This window comes from Corylus avellana, chromosome 5 (genome assembly GCF_965113065.1).
Source record: "Corylus avellana chromosome 5, dhCorAvel1.hap1.2, whole genome shotgun sequence".
In the NCBI taxonomy this organism is placed as follows: domain Eukaryota; kingdom Viridiplantae; phylum Streptophyta; class Magnoliopsida; order Fagales; family Betulaceae; genus Corylus; species Corylus avellana.
This window is the reverse complement of record NC_142494.1, coordinates 26084334-26108354: the sequence shown is the minus strand read 5'-3', so window position 1 is coordinate 26108354 and position 24021 is coordinate 26084334. Positions and strand designations below refer to the sequence as shown.

Genomic DNA, 24021 nt, shown 5'->3' with positions numbered 1-24021 from the left:
ATCTCTAGACTGACGGCCTTTTGACCACCCTCTTCTTATTTTGAGAGTGCAAATAGAACTCTTATTTGAAAGGCGATCCGAAGTCTACGAGAATGTTAATTGTATTGACAGTGGTTAAAAAAAAAAAAAAACAGCATCAATCTTTATTAATCCCAGATCTCTCCGCCCTAAACGTATGGCATAATTACTATGTCACGTGAATTCTGAAATGTTCCTAAGGGATTATTACAAATGAGGTGTCAAACTCTTTAACCTGCATTATGTGAGATGCTTATAAAGAGTTGACTTCTCATCTAAAATCTATCTATATGTAAAATAAAAATAGCTTGTTTCTATAATTCTATATTAAGCGCTGAAATTTTGTTTAATTGAATTTAGAAGAGAGAGATTATTTTTTCACCAACGAATGGAATGGCAATACAGTAATAAAGGTGGAGCAGAAGGACAGAGAATTAGTGAATTACTTGGCTAATCTTAGTGAATAGTGCATAACGTGATTCATTTCTCATATTATAAAAGGGGTGTTCCTGCCTCTCCAACTGCGCTCCATTCTTTCAACGCTCTTTGTCTTCATACCAATTCCTGCACGACTCTTTTCTGTCCAGAGCGTTTTGAGAAAAAATGGCGTTCGAGAAGATCAAGGTGGCCAACCCCATCGTTGAGATGGACGGTGAGATCTCCTCCCTCTCCTAAGAAGCGCTTTTCAATGCTCTGTTCTTTGTCTCTCTTGAGCTGCCAATTTGCAGATCTGTTTGTTCGACCTTTACCGACTATTTGTACCTACAAACACCTATTTCACTATCAACGAACGAAGAAAGACATTTTCTCTTTCATTAGATCACAAATAACACCTGCGATTGCATATAAACTATGATCAACATGAAGTTATTTTAATGTCCAAGTTTCAGAAAAGGCCGATCTATTTTTTTAATTGATAGAATGCTTTTCTACTCTCTAAGATCTGTTCGGTAGAGTATTTGATGTACATATGTGTCGCAGATAAGATCTCTATATATTTCTAGTCTTTTAGAGGCTTTATCTTGATGACAAATGACAATATTCCGATCCCTAGCTTTTTGTAAAGATTATTCATTAGTATGGATTTTATTCAATAGTAGCTTTATGGTAACCAATAGCAGAATTTTAAGTCTATATATATATATATATTTTTTTTTTTTCAAGTACATGTAAGGTTCCATTCCGAGCTGTGCTCCGCTTGCGAGAAAATCACCGGGATTGAGCTAGGCCTGGCTTGTTGGTTCTCTGGTTGATTGGTTGAGTTATTTGATTGCTTCAGTTGCTAATCTGAAGTTTAGAAAGTAATATACTAATAAGATTGTTGGTGAAGATGACATGAGACAGCTGACCTGGTTGCTATTATCTGTGATAGATTCTGAATTTACTACATGTTTTGAGGTTTATTTTTTATTCTTTCCCTAGTCTGCAGGTCATTCTATGGAATAATAATTGAGAGTGGTATTTGATAATGGATTTGGATTAGGTGCTGTTAAAAAAAAAAAAAAAAAAAAACTATTAGTTTTTTCAATGGTCCAAATTTAATTATAATTTTTTTTTATGAGAAAAAGAGGGAGTAAAGTTAAATTTGGACCGTTGGAAAAAACTATAGCACATAATGTGAAGCATATGTGCCATGTTTGAGTATTATTTTTTAACAATCAAGGGATATTAAATATAAAAAAGTTCTGAACTTAATATTAGTAACAAAATCCCCTGTATGACGTATATCATTGCAAGTGATATGATATAATGCAATTTTCTGCTATCAATTTTGATATATGCATGAGTAAAGATTGCTGCCTCTTTCTATATCCATGATGAAGGAGTCCCTTTTTCAAATGAAAGTTCTTCTTAAAATAAGCTATATATCCAAATTTTATGTGCAAATAATACAATATCAATCTCAAAACGACTTATAAAAAAATAGAAAATAATTTTTTTTTTAAAAAGGCAAAAATGAGTCTTTAAAAGAATAGAGGGGATTCGGTAGTGGGACAAGCATCTGTGCAATTTGCAATTGATGAACTTGTATGGAGCTTTAACAACATATGTGAAGTCATGGGTTGTTCAGATATGCAAGTTCTTGGGCTACTATCTTGTTGGTGACCTCATTTCATCTTCTAATTTTTTGACAAACTTTTCCATCATTTGCAACACATGCAGCATATTAACTGCATATTAGTAGGCAGTAGCATATCATGCCGTCTAATATGCTACTTCTTTATGAAATGGCTGATCATTGGAAGAAGGGGTTGGCTTCATGTGGGTGTGGCCACAAAGCATTACACTTTAAATTTGACTGGATATGACGAGACTTTGCAATTTTCAATGTTTCAAAGAATTACTTTTATGCAATGAAATATATTTCTCTTTTTTGCTTCTCATACTATGCAATTTTTATTCCATGACACAGGAGACGAAATGACTCGAGTATTCTGGAAATCAATAAAGGATAAGGTGATTTAATATTATTGTGTCTCATCCACATGTTGCGTCATTCTGGTTAAAACTTTGAGGGAATTGCTTAGATGCATAACTTTCTTTGTTGTATCTGCAGCTTATTTTCCCCTTTCTGGAGTTGGACATTAAGTACTTTGACCTTGGACTTCCTCATCGTGATGCCACTGATGATAAAGTTACTGTTGAAAGTGCAGAAGCTACTCTTAAGTATGTAGTTGGTACATTTTTATTTGATGTTTCTAGAAATAATGTCTTTCTCCTTTTTTAATAGCACTACAAACCATTCAGTCTTGCAATTCTATGCAGCTACCTTGAAGCAACTTCTGAATGAAAATTATAATATATTTCTTTCTCATTTATCATAGCTTGTTAATAATATTCAATCCTTCATAAGCAGAAAGAAAATGTTGCTTCTTGTGGTTTTTTAATATTCCTATGCCTATGATTCTATTAATATTTGGTAGTAAAAATCATTATTTACCTGACTGTGGTGTGACCTAATCATGATATATGACTTGCGCTGTTTTTATTTGTGGCAGCATAGACTTGCTTTCTTGCTTTCTTTCTTTCTTTTTTTCCTAATTGGCTCCCTTTATTATTGTTGTACATTGACGGATATTTTGTCAATTATAGGTATAATGTAGCAATCAAGTGTGCAACTATTACTCCAGGTAATACTTGTAAAATCCATTTTAAAATCCTGAACTGCCTGAATCCTTACTTTTGTAATGATATTTCCATCAGTACTGGACACGAACAGGAGTCTCATAATTTTTCTGGTGATTGACAGATGAAGCTCGTATGAAGGAGTTTAACTTGAAGAACATGTGGAAGAGTCCAAATGGAACAATTAGGAATATTTTGAATGGTCAGTGAACTTGCGCTTATGGTTATATGTTTTAGTTACAATTGTTTGCAATTTTTTATGATGGGATGTTGTGGTTGGCATTTTCTGCAGGTACTGTCTTCAGAGAACCAATTATTTGCAAAAACATTCCTCGCCTTGTCCCATGTATGTATGATGAGATGGCCTTTATATTCTTTTAGTGTAGTAGAATTTCTACTTATTTGTGGTTGTTGTCAGGTTGGAACAAGCCTATATGCATTGGAAGGCATGCTTTTGGTGATCAATACCGAGCAACTGATACTGTTATTAAAGGAGCGGGGAAATTGAAACTGGTGTTTGGTAAATATTTTAGTTTGTTTGATGGCTTTTTGAGATCCTACATATTTTGATTCTATAATTACTGCCAACTGGAGACACAGATGATTCATTTGTACTTTTTTTTTTTCTTTTCTTTTAAATTTTCTCCAATTGGTATTCATATATAATGGTTTATGAGAAAAGGTTCCTAAAATGCTTGCAGTACCAGAAGGAAAAGAGGAGAAGACAGAGTTTGAGGTTTTCAACTTTACAGGTGCTGGAGGAGTGGCATTGTCTATGTATAACACTGATGAGGTTTGATTCTTGGACCTCCCAAGTATTTCAGTTGGAGACAAATATCTCGATTGCTGGACAAAAACTGATTTTCCTTTTTCATATTTGATGCGTTCAGTCTATCCGTTCTTTTGCTGAGGCTTCCATGAACACTGCCTATGAGAAAAAGTGGCCACTTTATCTTAGCACAAAGAATACCATTCTTAAGAAGTATGATGGAAGGTATGTGACCTTGTCAGCTTGTTACTTTTTACTCCATTTTTAAATTAATACTATTCTTTTACTTTTTAATTCGTGGGAATTTTGTTAAACCCATGTTCCTGGCCTCTTATTCCATCAACGTATGTTTGATCTTATGAATTCATTCAATGAAGATTCAAGGACATATTTCAAGAAGTTTACGAGGCCAACTGGAAATCAAAGTTTGAGGCTGCTGGCATATGGTGAGCATTCTGTTAGTTTTTTGCTTTAAAGTGATGGTTTATGCAGGCCACCCTTTTGTTTATTAAGTTATATGATTGAATTGGAAGGTATGAACACCGTCTCATTGATGATATGGTGGCTTATGCTATCAAGAGCGATGGAGGTTATGTATGGGCATGCAAGAACTATGATGGTGATGTCCAGAGTGATTTCTTAGCCCAAGGTGTGTGTAACAAACTGCTGGTGACTTTTAAGGAGTCAATATAGATAGACTTTCTGTATTCTGTAACCTTGACCTTCGACATATTATAACTGCTTAATGTTGTGAGTTGAATGTTGTATCTGGGAATTCACTGCTTTCTTTTGAAATGCGTGCTTACAGGGTTTGGATCTCTTGGATTGATGACATCTGTACTGGTGCGTTTTTTGTTTAACAGTTCCTTGTGTAAACAAAAATTATGGGTGGCATATTGGATCTCTTGCGTTAGCTTAGTAGCTGCAATTGTATTGTAGATATATCCATAATACGAACAACATTGTTTACTTGTCATACCATCATACCATGTAAATCTGCCAAAATAATGAACTTTTAATTTAAGAAAAATGCACAATTTCAACATTAGGTGGTAAGACGTAAATGCCATGGCCTTGTCGAAGGGTGTATATGATGGATTACAAAATTCTGACATATGTACTATTACTCTTGGTCCGGAGGTGTTTTTGTATTTTGAGCGTTTGGGAGTGAAGGAGCATAAGCATTGGGGTGAATACAAAAATATAGGTTGTAGAAACACACTAGATAAGGCATTGGGGTCAAAAGATGATTCAATCTTTCTCTACCTTTTTTGTTCCTTTATGTGTGTAGTTTTGATTTGCTGGAAGTATGGATTTGTTTCAGGTTTGTCCAGATGGAAAGACCATAGAAGCGGAAGCTGCCCATGGAACGGTTACACGGCATTATAGGGTTCATCAGAAAGGAGGTGAAACCAGCACAAACAGCATAGCCTCAATCTTTGCTTGGTCACGAGGGCTTGCACACAGGTATGGTTTTGTTGATCTGCGGAGTTGGGCTCAGCACTAGGTTCTTGACATATTATGTATATTTTAAGCTTCATAATTAGAGGAAACAGATTTTGCTCGAGTATCTAACTATGGTTTGGTTGACAGGGCAAAGCTGGATGAGAATCCTAGACTCTTGGATTTCACTGAGAAACTAGAAGCAGCTTGTATTGGAGCTGTGGAATCTGGAAAGATGACCAAGGATCTTGCACTTATTATCCATGGACCTAAGTAAGCATGTGTAGAGTTGGTAGACGTTCTATTTAACATTATTACTGTTTTCATGTTTGTGATATACTGTCATGCGTGGTACAGGCTTGCTAGGGAACACTATCTGAATACGGAGGACTTCATTGATGCTGTTGCGGCGAACCTTAGGGCAAAACTTTAAGCATGCTTGTACGTAAACATTTTACTAGTTTCTTTCTATGCACTAGAATGGTGTTTATACTTCAGTTTCTGATTTATTTCCCCCCCTCCTGTATCTGATGAAAGATAAAAACTGTGAAATAATCTCTTTGGCGAATTACTTTGACCTAAACCATCTTATATTTTCTGCTAGATTGGTATAGTGGTTAAAAAAAATGGTATGGGTAGTGCTGAAACATTGGGAGATAGATGCTTGTTTCATCATCTTTGTGGTTTTTAATGTGCAACGCCTTGCATACTTGAAAGAAGCATGAATCGTTTTGTCACAATTGTCATTTATTAGGAGGGAGCATCTCCCATTATGATTTATGAATCTTATTATTGCTAAAAGGCGAGCATATGGGGAGGAGTCTATTCTTCTCTATTTTTATTTTTTTTTTATTTTGTACATGGCTTATAAAATTTGAAATTACCTTTATGCTGTTCGTTCCGTTGGTTTATGAATTTTTCACATTCATTTGGAGCCATGAGAATATGAATAAATAAATAAAGTTTTGGTTTTTTGTTGCAGGAAGTGGATAGGCACCATGAAGAATGAGAAGTCGTTTGGTAACTTGATATAATATTAGGGAGCAATAAAACATTTGTTGGGTGGGGGGGGGGGGGGGGGTTGGACGTTTGGTGCCTTCATGTGGTGAAGTTTTGCGGGGCTAATTCTGATTGCTTTAACAGAGCTCTCAACTCTTGATCATCTTAAATCTCATTTTCATAGCAGACTGATGCTCTGCATGCTTGAAATGAATTTGGTTTTATCGAATTGCTTTTTTAACATCCCCAAGTATCTTATTAAATTGAATTAATATCCACCAAGCAATTGGAGTGCATTTGTTACGTGGAATTGTTATTCTATAAGAAAAAAGGAATAACTTCTATTAGAAATAAAAGAATGTTGAATAAAATAACCATGGTGTTATAGTACATGATAACACTCGAAATGGCCGCTATTCCAAGTCTATTTATTCTGCCTTTTTCTTTGTTTAATGGCATTGCTCTTTTGTGTGCCAAACGAAGTGTAACTTTTTGGGACAGCCATTCCATAGTTTCCTTTTCTTTCAGCCATACAATAAATCTACGACACTATGGACAAAAGAATTGTGAACTACAACAAAATTCAAACAAAAGGCAGTAGAAGAGGCTAAGAAATTCAGACCAACATAACTATTTTGATTGAGAGAAGCAAAAAAGACGGGAACCAAAAAACAAAAAAGAGGCACTAAGGAAAATCTGCATAAAATGAAGCAAGCTACAAAAGGAGAAAACAACAAAGATCGGACCATTGTTCTTCCAAGGGAACTCCTTTCTAGTTTTATGACATCCATACATAAATATAATGTCTTTTAGAGATGAATCTCAACCATACTATATACACGAACAAACAACAAAATCAAAACCTAGGGCATATGCAAAAATCACAAGGTTTGGCTAATGCCTAAATTAAGTGGCAAATACAACCAGAAAAGGGGTTCCCTCAGTTGAAAGATGACAATATATATGGTCACCCAAAATCTTATTGATCCCTAACCAGAAATGAATGATTTTTGTACGTGTATCCAAACTCAAAGAGGTGAAAATACCGGTCAAAGCAATCAGTAAGCAGATCAGCAGCTTCATAATATCCCTCAGACCACGGAAGATGCACCTAAGCACCTTTTAAGATTGCAGGCAGCAAGATGGAGACAAACATTCAGGCTACACCGATCAAAAGGACTAAAATGAGACAACATAAAAAAATAAAATAAAAAATCTTCATCTGGGCTTGAATTCAATGCTCAAAGAAAGCTTGAGGATACTCCTGACAGCACCAACAAACCTTTTAGGCAAGGTCCAGAGAAAATGCCTGACCTTCTCCATCCAAGAAAGCAGCTCCAGTACATCTAAAATAGTTCAATACTAAGGTCAATGCGGTTATTATGACTAGATGGGCATCAAATAAATACGTAAGTGAAAACTTACCAAGAACAAGCCTTAACCGAAGATAACTAACAGTTGTCTTGAATCTGGATAATAGAACTTTTACAGTAGAGTCTGAAGCACAACAGAAAAGGAAGAAAATAAATAAGAGTGGGATCTGTATGACATATAAAAGACAGATGTTTGGAAACTTGCAGGTCCAGTCATATGGTCCGAAAGGCCCACAGAACATAAAAAACTCACTGCACGTGTGTGTGTGTGTGTGTGTGTGTGTCACATATGTTCATTATCCAGCAGCAGAATTCAGCACCTAGCAAATTTTAATTCCTTCAATATAATTTCCTTGATAATTATTAGAAAGCAAGTCCTTGACCACAAGACAAGTTTCCTTTCAAAACTTTAAAAAAGAAAAAAATTAGGGGTCATGATTAGAATTATGCACTTTGTTAGCTTACCAGATTGATGATTCAACTTTGGGGAAAGACCATATAATGCATATTTGGCATAGGCAAGCAACCTAACCCGTTGTGAAGCACCCAGCTTGCTAATGACAGACCTCAGTAGCCCACTGAAAGAAAGAAAATGAAAAAACAGAGGATGTAGAAAATATCAGTCAGCATTTTTTCTTTCTTTATTTCCTTATAAAGCTTACTTTTCGCTCTTCTTTGCCAGAAATTAGTTAGCATCTTTTGTAGTTGAAATTGAGCTCTTCTTACTCTGTTCGCAATATTCTGCAAAAGTCTGGAGGCAGAGATTCCATAAATGAAGATATGTCCTCCATCTTCAGATACTTCAACTCCTGCTTTAAATTCTTTTTCTCTTCACCGGACATTCCCCTCCCAAGGGCTGATTTACTATCAATCATGTGACAAAAGTTACATGAGATTGCTGTTGTAACATATAAAAGGATCACCAAGGACAAATGGGATATCTAGCAACAAGGAGAGGATTTAACAGAGGAGTTCCTGAACGTTTCCAACAGTAGAAAGAAAGAACCGAAGGGAAAAAAATAAAAAAAGAAGAAAATATAGATTACTATATTTAGGGGAAAAAATTTCTTATGGTCCTCTCAAGAAATTACCAAAATAACATATTATCAATTTGAATTTTTAGAATTTATATGTGAAAGGAAAAGTAGATGGGGCATATAAGACAAAATATGTCTCTCTAAACGCAAAGAAACAAACAAGAAAAAACAAATGAAGAAAAAAATGAGAACGTAAAACAAAATTCCTTTTGACACATGAGGTTCTCACTGTCAAAAGTAGAGCAAGAGTTGATTCAAAAGCACATTGTGGCTTAGTTTGCCTTGTGGCAAGAAAAAAAGGAAAAAAAAAATGAAAATAAAAGGACCAGAGACTTCCATAAAGAGTTAATTTTCACTCAACACCTTCACTTGTCCCAAAAACTTAAGCTGATATAAATGAATGAATTTAATCATTTAATCAATAATTAAACAACATACTCCATTATTCACAAACTAAAAGGAAAAACAACAATCACCTATCAATAGTTCTTCCAGTGAAAATGAGAGGGAAGTATTTAGCATACTTTCCAACACCAAAGTGTTCACCTAGTTGTTGTATTTTATTTGGATCCAGAAGAATTAAAGCCTTCCAAAGCTCACAGTAGTCTAGTCTAAATCCTTCATCTAGTTGTTTGTAGATTCCATGATCTAAAAGAACTGCATGGTTTGTTTATGACAAAGAAAATGGTCAGAAATCCCATATACAACATTGTTTTATCCCAGATGGAAATTAATGGATATTTAATTATGAATCAGGACATACCCAAAGTAAAGCCATTCCGACCTTCTGGAGAAACTAATATATTACCAGGATGTGGATCTCCATGCAGGAAACCATGGATAAATATCATTTCAGCGAATACTTCCACCAGTGCTTTTGCAACCTACAATAGGTGAACGATTTGACATATCCAAGGATTTAGTAGGACAGAAGTTTGTGCAACTGCACTAGGATGAGCTATGGAAGGCCTGTCAGATTCAATGCTAAAAGGATAATTTAGGGAAAACTTATACGATTAAGACCTTTCCACAATCTGCCAATGTTTATTAATGAAAAATTTGATCAGTCAACATCATGCTTGGACGTAGGTTGTATAGTTTCACCACAAAAAAGAGATATCATATGGCTGAAGTGAGCGAAGCTGCTAGCAAGTAGCTGGTGCTTGGCAGGCTTGATAATAGTTTGCTAGCAAACCAAGCCCAGGTCCACCTTCCAAGCTCATTAAGAAAATGAGCCAAGTCCAAACATTATTGGGCTCAGTTCATTAGCCTTGTGAGCCAAGTTGATATGTACTCATAATTAAGCTTATGAGTTGGTAAGGGAAAAGACATCATGGGATTCCTGTTATCTCATAAATATCATTCTTTCAACATATCTCATGGTTAAAAGCTTTAAAAAATGCTGCTTGAAGTCGCACATTGACCAGAGGCTTCACATCTCAATTACTCACCGAACTGCAGGCTATATATGGGGGAGGAGCACGTGTAGGTTTTCTTTTCAACTTGAAATAATATATATATATATAAAACCATAATAATCAGGAACAAGAAAATTAAAAGTGGAAGCTGCGATAGGGGCGTCCTCCCCACCCACATTGATTGGAGTAATTGATGCAAAGCAGAATGGACAAGCTTCTAAGTAACATAAGCAAACTGATCTTAAGTTGCCAAGCATCTAAACGAATTCTCAAACTCATGCTCTTTTCTCAGGTTGATCCCTGGCTAAGCTTGAATATCTATAATCTCACCAAGCCAAGCTGGCACAGCCAGACATTTGGCTTGGCAGCTCATTTGCAGCCCTAAAACATATACCATAGCCATTGCAGAAAAAAATTACAAAGACATAACCTGTAGCTGTGTCAGAAAACCAACCTTTGTTGGATTGATTCCCATTTCTTTTAGAAATTCCACGTCATCAACCTGAAATCTAAGAAACTTCCTGTTAATAGCACAAAACAGTATGACGTCAAAAGCATAATATAACAACTATAGCATAAGATAGTCATTCCAATGTCTGCGATCGAGTAAATAGCTATACAAAAGAATGGAATGCATCAAAGGGGATATTAGAAAAAAAATTTACAAGTTATAACTTCCGTTGCTTTTGGAATACTTTAAATATCTAGATAAATTAAAGTTTGGGAGAAACAAAAAGAAAACTTCCTTTTTAATTATTTTCTTGTTGGGTAATGAGATCTTCAGAAGAATGATTTCATGCATTCTCTCTTGTTCTTGAAACAAATTCAATACTGAAGTAGTGGTACATAGTATTGTCAACAATCCTAACCATGCACACGGTTATCCGTGTAAAGAATAAACTTCAAAATGTGATAGCTTTTTCCGTCAGTTAGAAGTGTTTTCTATTTTTTCTTTTTAAATAGGTAAACGGTCCCTCCAATTCAGACTAATCACCATCTCGTCTTCTTTGCAGTTTACAGAAAATGCATTGAAATCCAAACAAACCGTTTGTTTTCTCATACCTAATTTTACCAATCCCCTTTTTCTCTCCAAGCCCAAACCTAATTCCCAAACCCTAAGATTTGCCCTTCACGTCCTATATCATTAACTGGGACCCCAGAAGTTCTTTTAAGTAAAAACATATGCCTGCAGTCAACATGCAGAACTAAAATAGTTACAAACCCTTAACCTGAACTATATCCAAATGGGAATTTGGTGAGTAGCAAACTTTTTCTAACCAAATTCATTTATTTTTTCGTTTTCTAGCTTCAAATATGAGAAGGATTCTTAAAGTTTCTCCACTAGTAATACCTAGACCAGCCATTTCCTTTCTTACAGAGATAGACACATATTAGAACAGCCTAAGGAATCAGAAAAAGAAAAGAAAAATGATATTGAATGTATCATAAGTATCGTACCTTGTGACCCCTACAAAACTCCATCGTCAGAACCTGGCTTGTCGTAAACTCCTGAACCCATTTATATGGCAGTCAGGTAATAAAGCATGTCAATGTATTTATCTTGAACTCAAGGTATTTATAGTACTGAAGACAACTGTTTGATGGGCAATGTATTAAAAATGAGGAAGAGGCCAATCACCATACCCAAAATACTCTAGGAACCTTGACAAAGTCATTGTTTTTGAAGTTTCTAGCAGTTCTCTCAGAATTTTTAGCTTCCTGAATGAAGTCTGTGGAGTAAAAAAAAAAAGAGAGGGAAACAACTACTCTTTCAATGATCTTAGATAATGACTAAAAAGGGGAATTTCAAGAGTCGTGCTCATCTAAATTAACAAGTGATATTTAAGGCATAAGCTAATATACTCTCAACCACGGTTATCAGCATTGATATCAGATTATATATAGATGGACTTTTACAAAAGTCATTGCCAGTAACAAGCAGATATGGAGAATATAATTTATGACGAAAAAGAGAAAATTATTGAAAAGATGGGAAAAAAAAGTACATATTTTCCAACACCAAACTGGAAAATTACATACTATATGACCATAAATCAACCAAATGCACTTCACACGGCAGAACCTTGGGTATAAAATATTTTGGATGTTCCCAAAAGTGCCTTTGATTGATACAATAAACTGAAATCTATTTCAATTTAAATTTCGTTTCCAAGTTTGACCTACTTGAATTTAACACCCAGGTCAAAAGGCTGTCATAGCCTCCTTGATCAATATTATTCGATGATATGGGAATGATGATTAAGAACTATTAGGAACACCAATAAGGGGGATAAGAAAAAGTGAAGCTGAATAAATATTAAAAGGTAATCACTATCACTATCTTGGATCGACTATTAATAAGTACGCGAGATTCAGGAGGATGTGGCAGTGACAGTACTGCAATGGTTTTTATGTTAGGTTTGGCGACTCTCAAAAAAGTTGGGGGACATTTATAACTTCTATTGCTAAAACAACTAACATCAAAATCTATATGAACTTTTACATTGCATATTGATCCGTACGGTTGAAAAGTAAAAATGCGCCCAAAATTGTGGGAAGAAAGTATAATTTTTATTTATGAGTTAATATTTGACAAGTAGTAATTATTTTCCTTCGATCCTTAGCATTTATCTTAGACCTTAATACCTACATATTAGACAATTGTGAGATGACCAATTTATGGGACCTGTTAAGTCTAACACTTATGGAAAGCAAACAAAAACTTTCTGCTCACTGAAAATTTTCAAAGCACTTTTAGAAATATCTAAATATCTTACATCTTCATAGGTTACTTTGTCCACTAAATTGGCATTTAAAACATTTCAACCACTACCTAGTTCATTACCTACATGTGTCATAGATACTCAATATCATGGTCAACAGTGAGATAATATACTGAGCCATGCATTCATCAATTGATAATAACATTTTTTTCATAAAAGATATCATAGATGTCTATTGGTCCCACACCAACTCCATTATAGAACTATCAAATAGGCAGGACAAAGAAGATAACACAAGTACGAAAAATTTTGAAGAGGACAGAGGTTGAAATATTATATTAAAAACTTTTTTTTTTTTTGATAACGTAGGAGAACTTTACTTAGATTAATTGCACGTTGCAAACGCATATTGTACAACAATCCTCACCGTTAATCAAACTCCTACGGATAACTGACCACACCCGCTATAACCAGTTACCAGGTAATCCAGGAGCTTTCACCCCTGACGGGCTAAGCAGTTTATCCTCATTATATTAAAAACTTTTCTATACCTCATTCCTGAAACTCAAGCTTCTAATCAACAAGAACCAATAGTAGGTATAATTACCAGAGACATTCTATGACTCACCAAGTTCTGAAGAAATAGTTTCCGCAAATTCTGTTACCAGCCACTCAAACCTGTAATCGGGGAATAACTGTGGCAGAAAAGAATGAAAAGGAAAAAAAAAATGATAAGCAAATGAAAAACATTGGGCCAAAAGCACAAAATTATAACAGAAAAAAGACAAAGGAAAAAGGAATAGAAAAAAAAATAAATTAAATTCCTCAACAGATTCTCAGCCAAAAAGAAAATCCCCAAATGAACTAGAACTTTTAGATTCTTAAATCACATACGAGTTCAACTACAAATCTTCCTTTTTTTTTCGGGGAAGTAAAAAAGTGCATACTGAAACAAAATTTTATATACATATCATTAAACTATAAGGAGACAACAAATTAAATTTCGCTGGTGTGTGTCATTTCAGCCAACCAGAATACAGAATCATTTAGGAAACATTTGATAACACAAAGACAAGGACAAAAGTTGACATCACATGACTTGGAAAGTAAATGCAAGAGTCACCAATGCACAAAGATAAGCTAAGGGACAATTTAAGTCAGGGAATCCTTGCAAGATTCCCATCGCTCTTTGGAAATCTGTCAGGATTCCTTTGATTGGTTTGCAGTTATGACTCAAGATTCTGACATCTCAGATTTCTTCAGGCCTCACATCCCCACGAGAGATGTGGTAACGTATGATAATATGAAATTCCCAACTAGTGCTGATTGTAATGTGTCAACTGTGAGAATGTGATTACCATGCAGAGGGATGGTAAATGAGATATCCACCAGGTGTGAATGACAGGCTACGGGCGAAATGTGTAAACCAGGTGCTGGAGTCATATTCTCAAATATCTTATTCAGACTCCAATAAGGGCAGTAGTGCTTTACATGACAAAATGTTGGTATCGAGAAATAGTATATGTTTCACCTTGTGACTAGCCAGCAAGATGAAGATATGGTACATGGTTGGCAACACAATGAAAAGAAAAATCAAGAAATAAATGCATTGTACGAAGGCAGAAGTGGCATGGATTAAGTATAAGCTAATGTAAACTTCTTCAAGATGGCTTGGTCATGTAAAACAAAATCCCAATGCTGAACCCCTAAGGAGGAGTTATTTGATTCAGGCTTAATGGCAGATATGACTCCCAATAGAGCTAAAGGAACAAAGGGACTGATGTAGCTGAAGCTAAATAGTTGAACTTAAGGCTTCCTTGAATTAAATAAGAATTTGCCTGGCACAAACCAAATCTTTTAATCAATGAATCTAAGCACATCACTGTCATGTGTTGCATATAGCATACCATACGCAAACATGACCACACTTGATAAAATTACAAATTACAGTATTTGACTAAAAGGCTAATGTGGATATTTACAGAGTTGCAGTGTAATGGACATATCAAATGGAAAGAGAGCTTCAACATCACATCTTAGGAAAGAACTGACTTCAATTTCATGCACATTTCCAGAATGATTTGAATAGCATATATAATTTATAACCTAAATAACACAAAGGCAACATCAATATTACGAGACAAATAACCATCAGTCTCCAGAAATTCAGTGCGCACCCATGCAATGTATTTCGAAATGAAAGACATGGTACTCGTGTCCAGTTTCATCTGTTGCTCTAACCCGGGGTATTGCACCTATGATCCACAAAAGCAAACCAGTTCATTATCAAGTTCTACTTACACTCATATTAATCCAGGATTATGAACAAGATGCAATAAGTGTAAGAACATAAGCAAAGATGACAAGGAAGAGAGAGGCATGATATAACTCCCCCCCCCCCCCCCCCCCCTCCTCCTTCCCCTTTTATGATAAAGAACAAACAATTAGTTACAGATGATTTAAGTATTTTTTTTTCATCGTTGTATGGCTGACCAGCAATTCCGGCTTTACGCAGGCAAATTGCAACATACAATCCAAATTGAGGACAGGTTTTTGGGTTAGATCACCGATGCAGGATATCCCATTATTTTGGGATACTAGCAATCTGCCAATAGAAACGCAATAAAGTTCGTAGACCAATTCAATGACGGTACAATCTATTATGATTCCAGTTACTTTTGGCACAAGTTAATATCCAAAGAAGTATCTTAGGTACAAATCATCTATGAATGTCCTCATCATCAAGTTGAAACACTGTGATTATCAACTGTAGTTGTAACAATATCAAAAAGACTTCAGTTTTTATAGGAAACTGGACATGGATGGTGGTTGAGAGGAGATGAGAGGCAAGAGCCCAGTATATATATACACAATACACGTATGTATGTATTTCCACAAGATCCCAGGATGGTGGTTAATGTAGTAATTGAGCACCAATGGAGAAATAAATGCAGGGATCCTAAGAAAAAGAGTACAGAAGAAAAAGGACTCAAGCTCCTCTAACGTTCTCTTGCGGTCCTCAAAGTTTCTATCATTCATTTCCCTAATGTCAGTAATATAATATCTAAACTGAGCAAAATTGATGAAAATAACCACACAAAAAAGGTGGTGCACAAACAAGTATGATATAATACTAAGACTAAAATCATGTCAGGATTACTTAGATTGACATTACTTTTTTAACCAACCTTAACTGCTACTTCTTGGTGATCTTTCAATATCCCACGGTGCACTTGAGCAATAGATGCAGCAGCTATCGGTTGTTCATCAAATGACAAAAATCTGAAGTGTATTCCAAAGTCAAGAAACAATTCCAGCGTTTCAAGTAAAAGAATCTACTTTTCTCTTGGGGGAGCGAAGTAAGTTGATGAGTAGATTTAAGGAGTATGCTACCGATTTGGAAAGTGAAAAGTGCAATGGCATGCCACTAAAAATAAGAAAGATATAAAAATGTCTAGGAAAGGAAAGTTAGTGCTGTGAAGGAGATAGAAGAGTTAAAAAGAGAGTTCAAGAAGTAGATGAAGAAGTCATAAGGACTTAGAACAAGAAGAATTAACGAAGTAAATGAGGACCTTATTAAATTCATTCATTAAGAAAGAAGAAGAACAAGAAACTAAGCAACCATGCCTTCAATAAAAGTCTCTAAATCCCAAATCGGTATGGTGAACCAAATTTATACTCCAGAGAACTCCAATGGCAAGTAAAAACTACCAAAGTATGCCTACATAGCATCTACTAATATAAAGTATGTCCCAAATAAACTCAAAACTTTTCCATTTCTTGTTCACATGGTCTGAATTGCACATGAAGATCAATTAAGGCCCATCTAAAATGAATAAGCGAGGATGCACCTCATAGTATATACATCCATATTGCACAAAGTGCATCTTGAGGGAAAAAATACGCACCATAACATGAATTGAAAAATTAGGGTCATGCTATTGACGTATATCAACCACATCTTTAGCCAAGCTATGTCGAAGTACCAATAACACACAATGTTGTGTAAACAAGCATTTGCTTGTGGAAAATTGTATTGATAGATAAGACGATCCATTCAGGAAGAGAACCAGCACAGGCAAAGCTGACAATTTTGACAGACAATGTATTCATGTCATTTCATTGAATTTATTCTATGAAAAGTAAGTAGTAAGGGACTGAAGGTACATAGTATGTCACATATAGTTAATAATGAACAGTGCGTTAAAAATGCAAACCACTAAGCACGATAGATTTCCAAAAATCAATGAACACTTTCCCTGAGGGAGCCCAAAAAGAAAAGAAAAGTAATTATCTAAACATAATGTTCCTTGATACTGAAGGAAATTACATGTTCCATTCATAAGAAGTTTTAACAGATAAACAATAAATTCTTGACAAGAGAGTTTTCTAGGACGTAAATCTCAACCCTCTGCATGAAGTGAACGGATTACTCTACCTGGAGTGCAGGACAGCGAAGAAATTGGTAATACTCAAAAACATAAAAAGGTTACAACATAAATATAATAACATGAATGTGGAAAGAGATACCAAACAGATAAATTGATTTAGAAAACAAAGATTTTAATTAATGAAGAACGACTTACATCTCAGACAAATCATGTCCCAGATTGCTGATTAGTACTTGCTTTATAGCTTTGAAATGACAAGGAACTGCCTAAGGCATTCGTAACCACAAAATTAGCATAAGAACCAGTCAGATGTGCCCCTTCCTACATAAATGTAGACAGATTTTTTTTTTAAAAGGACTATTACTAAACAAATGTATTAATTCATACCTGATCCTGCAATGAAGAAAGAGTTGATGAGTATTCTTTTGGGACCTGCCGCATGGCAGCAACAAACTGGCCAGCTTTGACATAAAAACCTTTATTTGCTTCACATAATTTCAGCATTCTCTTGGCCGAGCGTAAATGGACCTAAATTCCATTGTAAGATCAAAATTCTCACTAGAACACTCCAACTATATTCATGGTTTACTTTTTTCTATTGAGGGTCCTTTTCCTCTTAGGGCTATTGTAATTTCTAGAGAATACACTTAATATGAGTTGGCGGCTGTGGACTTCTTGAGAATGACGTTATTTGAAAGAATAATCAAATGCCTTTGATCAATTCTGTAAAACCTAGCGACACATTTGAAAACTAAAGTTATAGAATCAGATCTGAAACCAAAGAAGCCCTGTTGCATATACTGCAAAATATGTTGTTATCAGGAAGCTATACCCATAAATGCATCTGCCATTACAATTATGAGGTGAAACATCGTGTAGCATTAATTCACCCTATATGGTTCAGCTTCGAGAGAGTCTAAAATAGCAAAAAGGCAAAATGTTAAGGCCAAGAGTAATCTATTGTTGACAGAGCAATTTCAAGCATATGAAATCTCTCATTGCATACTCGCATGCATGTGCTCCAGCAGTAACAAACTCTCATTTTGCAATTGCAATTAATCTGTAATCAATCCCTACCATTTCTCAATAACAAACATAAATTAAACAGAAGCACAGAGCTATTGAGCGAACCAGAGAGAGAGAGAGAGAGAGAGAGGAAAACCTCATTCAATTTGCGAAGGTACTCGTCAGAGTCCACCGGCAGCCCATGTAAAGAATACTTGTAGTCGACAACAGTGCAAGCAATCTGCATCACAGCTTCCCAATAGAAAGAAAAGAACAATAACAATAACTACATAGCCAATTGTGTGGAGCAAAAAACAAATGTATTGCAGTATAAAAGCGAGAGAAAAAGAATGGGGACGGACGGTGGAGATTGCACGAGACGAGCGGAGGACGCCATGGAAGACAGTCCGAATTTTCTCAGGTAAATTAGAGGAACCGAATAAAGAATCGTGTGAAAGTGAGAGGGAATTAGGGTTAGAGACATTGAAGGCAAGGCCTGTGGCTGTGCCAGTGCCTGTTATGAGATACAGAGCGGTCTTTGCCTTCGCGGGAAACTTGAAAGTTGTACTACTCATTTTCGGGTCTCTGGAATTGTCTCTCTTTTCCAGTGCAGAGTAGGAGGCGGACCTCAGTAACTCAAAACCCAAATAGCAACTTTCAAAACTTTTACAAAATTTAATAGGGGAAACTACCTTGAAGTACAAAGCTTTTTTATTTTGACCCATGAAATATCAATAGTGACATTCGACCTTATGAACTATAATTTTGTATTTAAAATCTCAATTTTATCAGTTAAACGTTTATTATGTCAATCAAAGGCGTTAATTTAAATGATCAAAGTGACAATACATTGTCGTTCATGGGGCAAAGTGACGATGCATTGGCATTGTAGTTCATGGTGACAAAATGATAATGAATTGTAGTTTATGAAGGCAAAGTAACAGGTAGACCGTCTGGGTTAACGACTTTAACTGACGAAATGGGCCTTTGACGGATAAAATTAGTTGAGCACAAAATGGTAGTTCATGAGGGTCGGGTGTCACAGTTGGTAGTTCATAGAAAAAAAGTATCAAAACGCTGTAGTTCATGAGAGAAAAAGATAATTTCCCCAATTTAATAATAATAATAACAATAACAATAACCAAAAAAAAAAAAAAAAAACCCAAATTGTAATGCTATATACCACCGACTCTTTTATCTCTTTTTTTTTTTTTTTTTTTTACAGTGCCGACAGTTCTAATCAATTTTTATTTTATTTTTTTAATAATGATTTAGATAAAACAAATAGAACACATGTGAATTGCTCAATGAGCTGGCTCAGGAGAATTTTTTTAATTTAGTTGTTAATTTGACATGTGTCTAAAATGCATATTAAAATTAAAAATATACATAAAAATTACCTACATTTTGAACATATATCAATTTAAAATAAAATTTTCCAAAACAATTTTGAAAGAAAACCTCGTGCATTCACTTTTGTCTTGGTTTTTCATGCACCTTAAAATGAGTTTAATTTCATGGGCTCTTAGAGTTGGAGGTTTTGCTTTTACCGGAATTTCAAACCAACTGCTTGCATCTTAAAATGAGCCTACATAATTTTTAAAATTATTATTAAATTTGTGATAAATAATTCATACATGAACTGGTGAGTTGGTTAACATTTTGTGCATATGGGCGACAACACCTACTCGGCTACTCTTGGAAAGAGGTCTAATTTACGATCCATTCAAACACCGACGATTCCTTCTCTTTCTTTAATGTGTTCTGCCCAAAACGTGCTCAATTACGTAAAATATATATAGAGAGAAGTTACACAGCCAAAAAATAATCTTTCTTAGTTCTTTACTCATTAATATATTTAAACCTTTTTTTTGTTTTTCTAATTAAAAAGGTGGGAAGGGGCGACTAGTGTAGTTTTCCCTCTTGGGCGTTACCATCGAGGTTTCCACCCGCTGTGGAATGTCCGGTTTGAGCCATAGCTACTACCTGGGAAGGCGAGCCCGTCACCACGACCCCACAAAGGTGTGAGCCAGTAGAACCCTTTCAAAATAGCATCTGATTCACGCATCTACTACCGCAAGCGGATTCGAACACGCGACCACTAGGATGAAAGGAATTCTTCTACCAACTCAACTACTACCCTTTTGATGCACAAAGTACATGCGCACTTTTCCTTTTTAATTAGTTGTCCAAATAAAAGATTAAGTTTAAGGGGAAAATGCATTTTTGAAGTTTAACCTCTTTTCATTTTGAACTTCAATATTTAAAAATTTGTAATGTACCATTTTAAAGTTTCAAAAAATTTTAATTCAAACCTTCCGTCACTTATTACCGTCTAAGAAGACGAAAAATCCACACGTGAGACGCACATGCGTTTTTTGATCTTATTTTTCACAAATTACTCCTAAATTAAAAATTTTCTTTCTTTTTTTTAAAAAAAAAAAAAAAAAAGAAGAAGAAGAAGAAGAAGAGAGAAAAACTAGGGTGGCTAGACCACCCCCATCTGGCCGTATTGGTGGCCTAGCCACCTCCATCCGGCCGTGGGAGTGGCACGTCCACCCCTAGTTTTTACTTCTCTTTTTTTTAGGGGCAATTTAGGGAAAATAAGACCAAAAAATGCACGTGCGTCTCACATATGAATTTTTTGTCTTCTTAGACAACAATGAGTGACAGAGGGTTTGAATTGATATTTTTTGAAACTTTAAGAGAATACATTACAAAATTTAAACATTTGGGTTCAAATTGAAAAATATGTCAAACTTCTTTCCCCTAAGTTTAATCTTGGGAAAAATATAAAAAAGCCCCCCAAACTACCAGCCGTTTTCGATTTAGCCCCCTAATGTTCCAAAAGTGATAAAGTAGCCCCCTAAATTACCAAACTATTGCATTTTGGCCACTCCGTTAGTCAAAACCGTCAGTTTAGATGGAAACAGCAAAACGACGTCGTTTGTTACGAGTAAGTTACTACAATACCCTTTTGGGAAAAATGTAAAAAAGCCCCCCAAAGTACCAGCCTTTTTCATTTTAGCCCCCTAATATTCAGAAAGTGATAAAGTAGCCCCCAAACTACCAAACAATTGCAATTTGGCCACTCCGTTATTCATTACCATCAAATATGATGAGAAATATAAAACTACGTCATTTTGGCAATGGTAAGTTACCAAAATGCCCTTTTTGAAAAAAAAAATCATATTAAAACAAGCAAGCAAAACGGCACCGTTTTGCTTGAAATTAGGGTTTCCTTACACTTACCAAAATGACGCCACTTTGGCAAGTGTTAGGAATTAAAAGAAAAAACCCTAGACCCCACGCAGGTGACCCACGAAAAAACCCCCAACCCTAGTTTATCTCTCTCCCCAAAACCGCCGGCCACCACGTCGTCTATCTCCGGCAGCATGTAAATCTTACCCATAACTCAATCTTTTTATTGTATTTCATGGTATAGTTATCGGATCGGTGTTATTTATCTACGAACGTGATTTTTTTGTTCGATTTCTACAATGGGTAAGAATTTTTTGGTGGCGCTTCGTAGCTAGTGGATGGTGTGGCCGGCGGTGATGGATGGTGGTGGCAGGGGCAGTCGGTTTTGAGAGAAAGAGAGAGAGGGGTGTTGCGTTTTTTTCACTTGAGGGAGAAGGTTGCCAGAGATAGAACGACATGGTGGCCGGCGGTTTGGGGGAGAGAGATAAACTGGGGTTGGGGTTTTTTTCTGCATGGGGTCTAAGGTTTTTTCTTTTATTCCTAACACTTATCAAAACGGTGCCGTTTTGGTAAGTGTAAGGAAACCCTAATTTCAAGAAAAACGGTGCCGTTTAGCGTGCTTGTTTTAATATGATTTTTTTCCTAAAAGGGCATTTTAGTAACTTACCCTTGTTAAAACGACGTAGTTTTGAATTTTTCATCATATTTGACAGTAATGACTAACGGAGTAGCCAAATTGCAACAGTTTGGTAGTTAGGGGGCTACTTTATCACTTTCTGAACATTAGGGGGCTAAAATGAAAATGGCTGGTAGTTTGGGAGGCTTTTTTATATTTTTCTCAAAAGGGCATTGTAGTAACTTACCCGTAACAAACGACGTCGTTTTGCAGTTTCCGTCCAAACTGACGGTTTTGACTAACGGAGTGGCCAAAATGCAATAATTTAGTAGTTTGAGGGACTACTTTATCACTTTTGGAACATTAGGAGGCTAAATCGAAAACGGCTGATAGTTTATGGGGCTTTTTTATATTTTTCCCTTTAATCTTTCTCCTTTCCCATTATTGGTGTTCGGCTAGGTGGCCTTTTAAGAGGGCTTTTTTTTTTCTTTTTTTCTTCTTCTTCTTGTTTTTTATTGAAAAAATGTTTTGATGTATTATGTGAAGAAATTTGTTTATTAATATGTTGACTTATATGATTATAAGGGAAAAATGAAAGATGAATGAGTTATCATTCCACGGATTCGGCTTACATGCTGTTATTTTATGTTGTAGTTTAATCAACGGTCAATATTGAATTTCTCAAAATCTCTATTAATTTTCTCTCTCCTATTAAAAGTTTTTAAAAATAAGTTAATTTTAAGATTCAATTTTGACCGTTAATTAAACTACAGCATACATGCTGTTATTTTAATAACAGCATGTAAACTGGATCCCTCATGCCACTTGTCTTCACATCTCTCTCTCATTTGTTTTTGGCATCGAATGATTCTGAGAGGCGAGAAAAGAAGGTATTATTTTCCAAAGCCAAATAATTATTTGTGAATCTTCTCAATCTTCGTAATAGTACTTTAGAAGATAATTTCAGCTATATTTCACATTAGATCGAATATTTGTGTAAATTATTCCAATTCTTTGCATTTTTGTTGTTCTCATCTTACTTAGATGAACCAGGATATGTTATTATATAATTTGTGATGATAAAAGATACTACAACTATTACATGGCATCAACCTTTAAAATATAAATTATATGGCTCTCGTCATATTTACAAATTAATATAATAGTTCATATAGGTACTTACAGTGTTACATACTAAATGTAAACTCGATCGATATGTTTATAAATTAACATAGTAATTCATATGGCATTCAAGCATTAGACACTAAAATATAGATGGGTATGTGACAAATTATAATACTCCAAACTTCTTGTTTTTGTTTTTGTTTTTGTTTGTGGTGCCTAATTGGGCCGGAGGCGTCAATTTCATTCAGCCGACAAGAACACCTTGATTGCCAATTTGTTGTGCTACAAATGCGAAGACTCGTAGTGCAGATGCATGTGACATGATTTTGACCCCACGAAGGCTGATCGCCACGGGATCACGGCAAATGGCAATGATAACTTCATGGAAATTGACATGCAATGAAGAAAAAAAAAAAAGGATATGAACAGTGATTGGCAAACCCTGAGAACCCGAAGAAGACTTATTTTTGGCAAAAAGAAAAAATAAAATAATGAAGTAAAAGTTTTGGACATACTTTTAACCCTAAATTGGAAAATTCCTTTAACTTGATGGTGTGTATTTACATATTTTAATTAAAGGTGAATTGAGAAATATCATATAAGAATGTTGGAAAAATTCGAAATAACATTTCTCTTACATATAACATTTACATCACGGTGTACATGCTTCAGAATTTGCGTGAGATCAAATCTTTTGACGGACATAAATTCACTTTTGAACTCATTTAAAGTTTATAATGTTTAAGAATTTTATGTATTATGAATGGCGTAGTAAGG

At 35.2% G+C, this 24021-nt stretch overlaps 2 protein-coding genes across 6 annotated transcripts; one reads left to right on the top strand and one right to left on the bottom strand.

The window, feature by feature from the left end:
* Positions 1-522: 522 nt before the first annotated feature.
* CICDH (cytosolic NADP+-dependent isocitrate dehydrogenase) lies at positions 523-6430 on the top strand. The gene is made up of 16 exons (XM_059593250.2): positions 523-670; positions 2432-2475; positions 2576-2685; positions 3112-3149; positions 3269-3346; positions 3437-3490; positions 3563-3664; positions 3846-3937; positions 4035-4138; positions 4291-4359; positions 4447-4562; positions 4722-4756; positions 5238-5380; positions 5507-5629; positions 5714-5797; positions 6339-6430. Exons 1-15 carry the CDS (start codon positions 622-624, stop codon positions 5787-5789), a joined length of 1233 nt encoding a protein of 410 aa, XP_059449233.1. The 5' UTR covers positions 523-621; the 3' UTR covers positions 5790-5797; positions 6339-6430.
* A 620-nt stretch (positions 6431-7050) lies between these two features.
* Positions 7051-18942, bottom strand: LOC132182448 (Protein kinase superfamily protein). 5 transcript variants are annotated; one of them, XM_059595693.2, is made up of 17 exons: positions 18665-18942; positions 18460-18543; positions 17685-17825; positions 17493-17563; positions 16095-16188; positions 15084-15161; positions 13535-13601; positions 11828-11913; positions 11642-11692; positions 10638-10685; positions 9529-9649; positions 9242-9422; positions 8455-8592; positions 8194-8306; positions 7781-7852; positions 7638-7701; positions 7051-7516 (listed from the first exon to the last, which is right to left on the bottom strand). In XM_059595693.2, exons 1-17 carry the CDS (start codon positions 18875-18877, stop codon positions 7447-7449), a joined length of 1692 nt encoding a protein of 563 aa, XP_059451676.2. In that variant the 5' UTR covers positions 18878-18942; the 3' UTR covers positions 7051-7446. The 5 variants fall into 5 exon arrangements, with proteins under 5 accessions (XP_059451676.2, XP_059451677.2, XP_059451679.2 ...); XM_059595694.2 differs by having other exon boundaries at positions 7051-7474; XM_059595696.2 differs by having other exon boundaries at positions 18460-18554; positions 18665-18753.
* Between the last annotated feature and the right edge of the window lie 5079 nt (positions 18943-24021).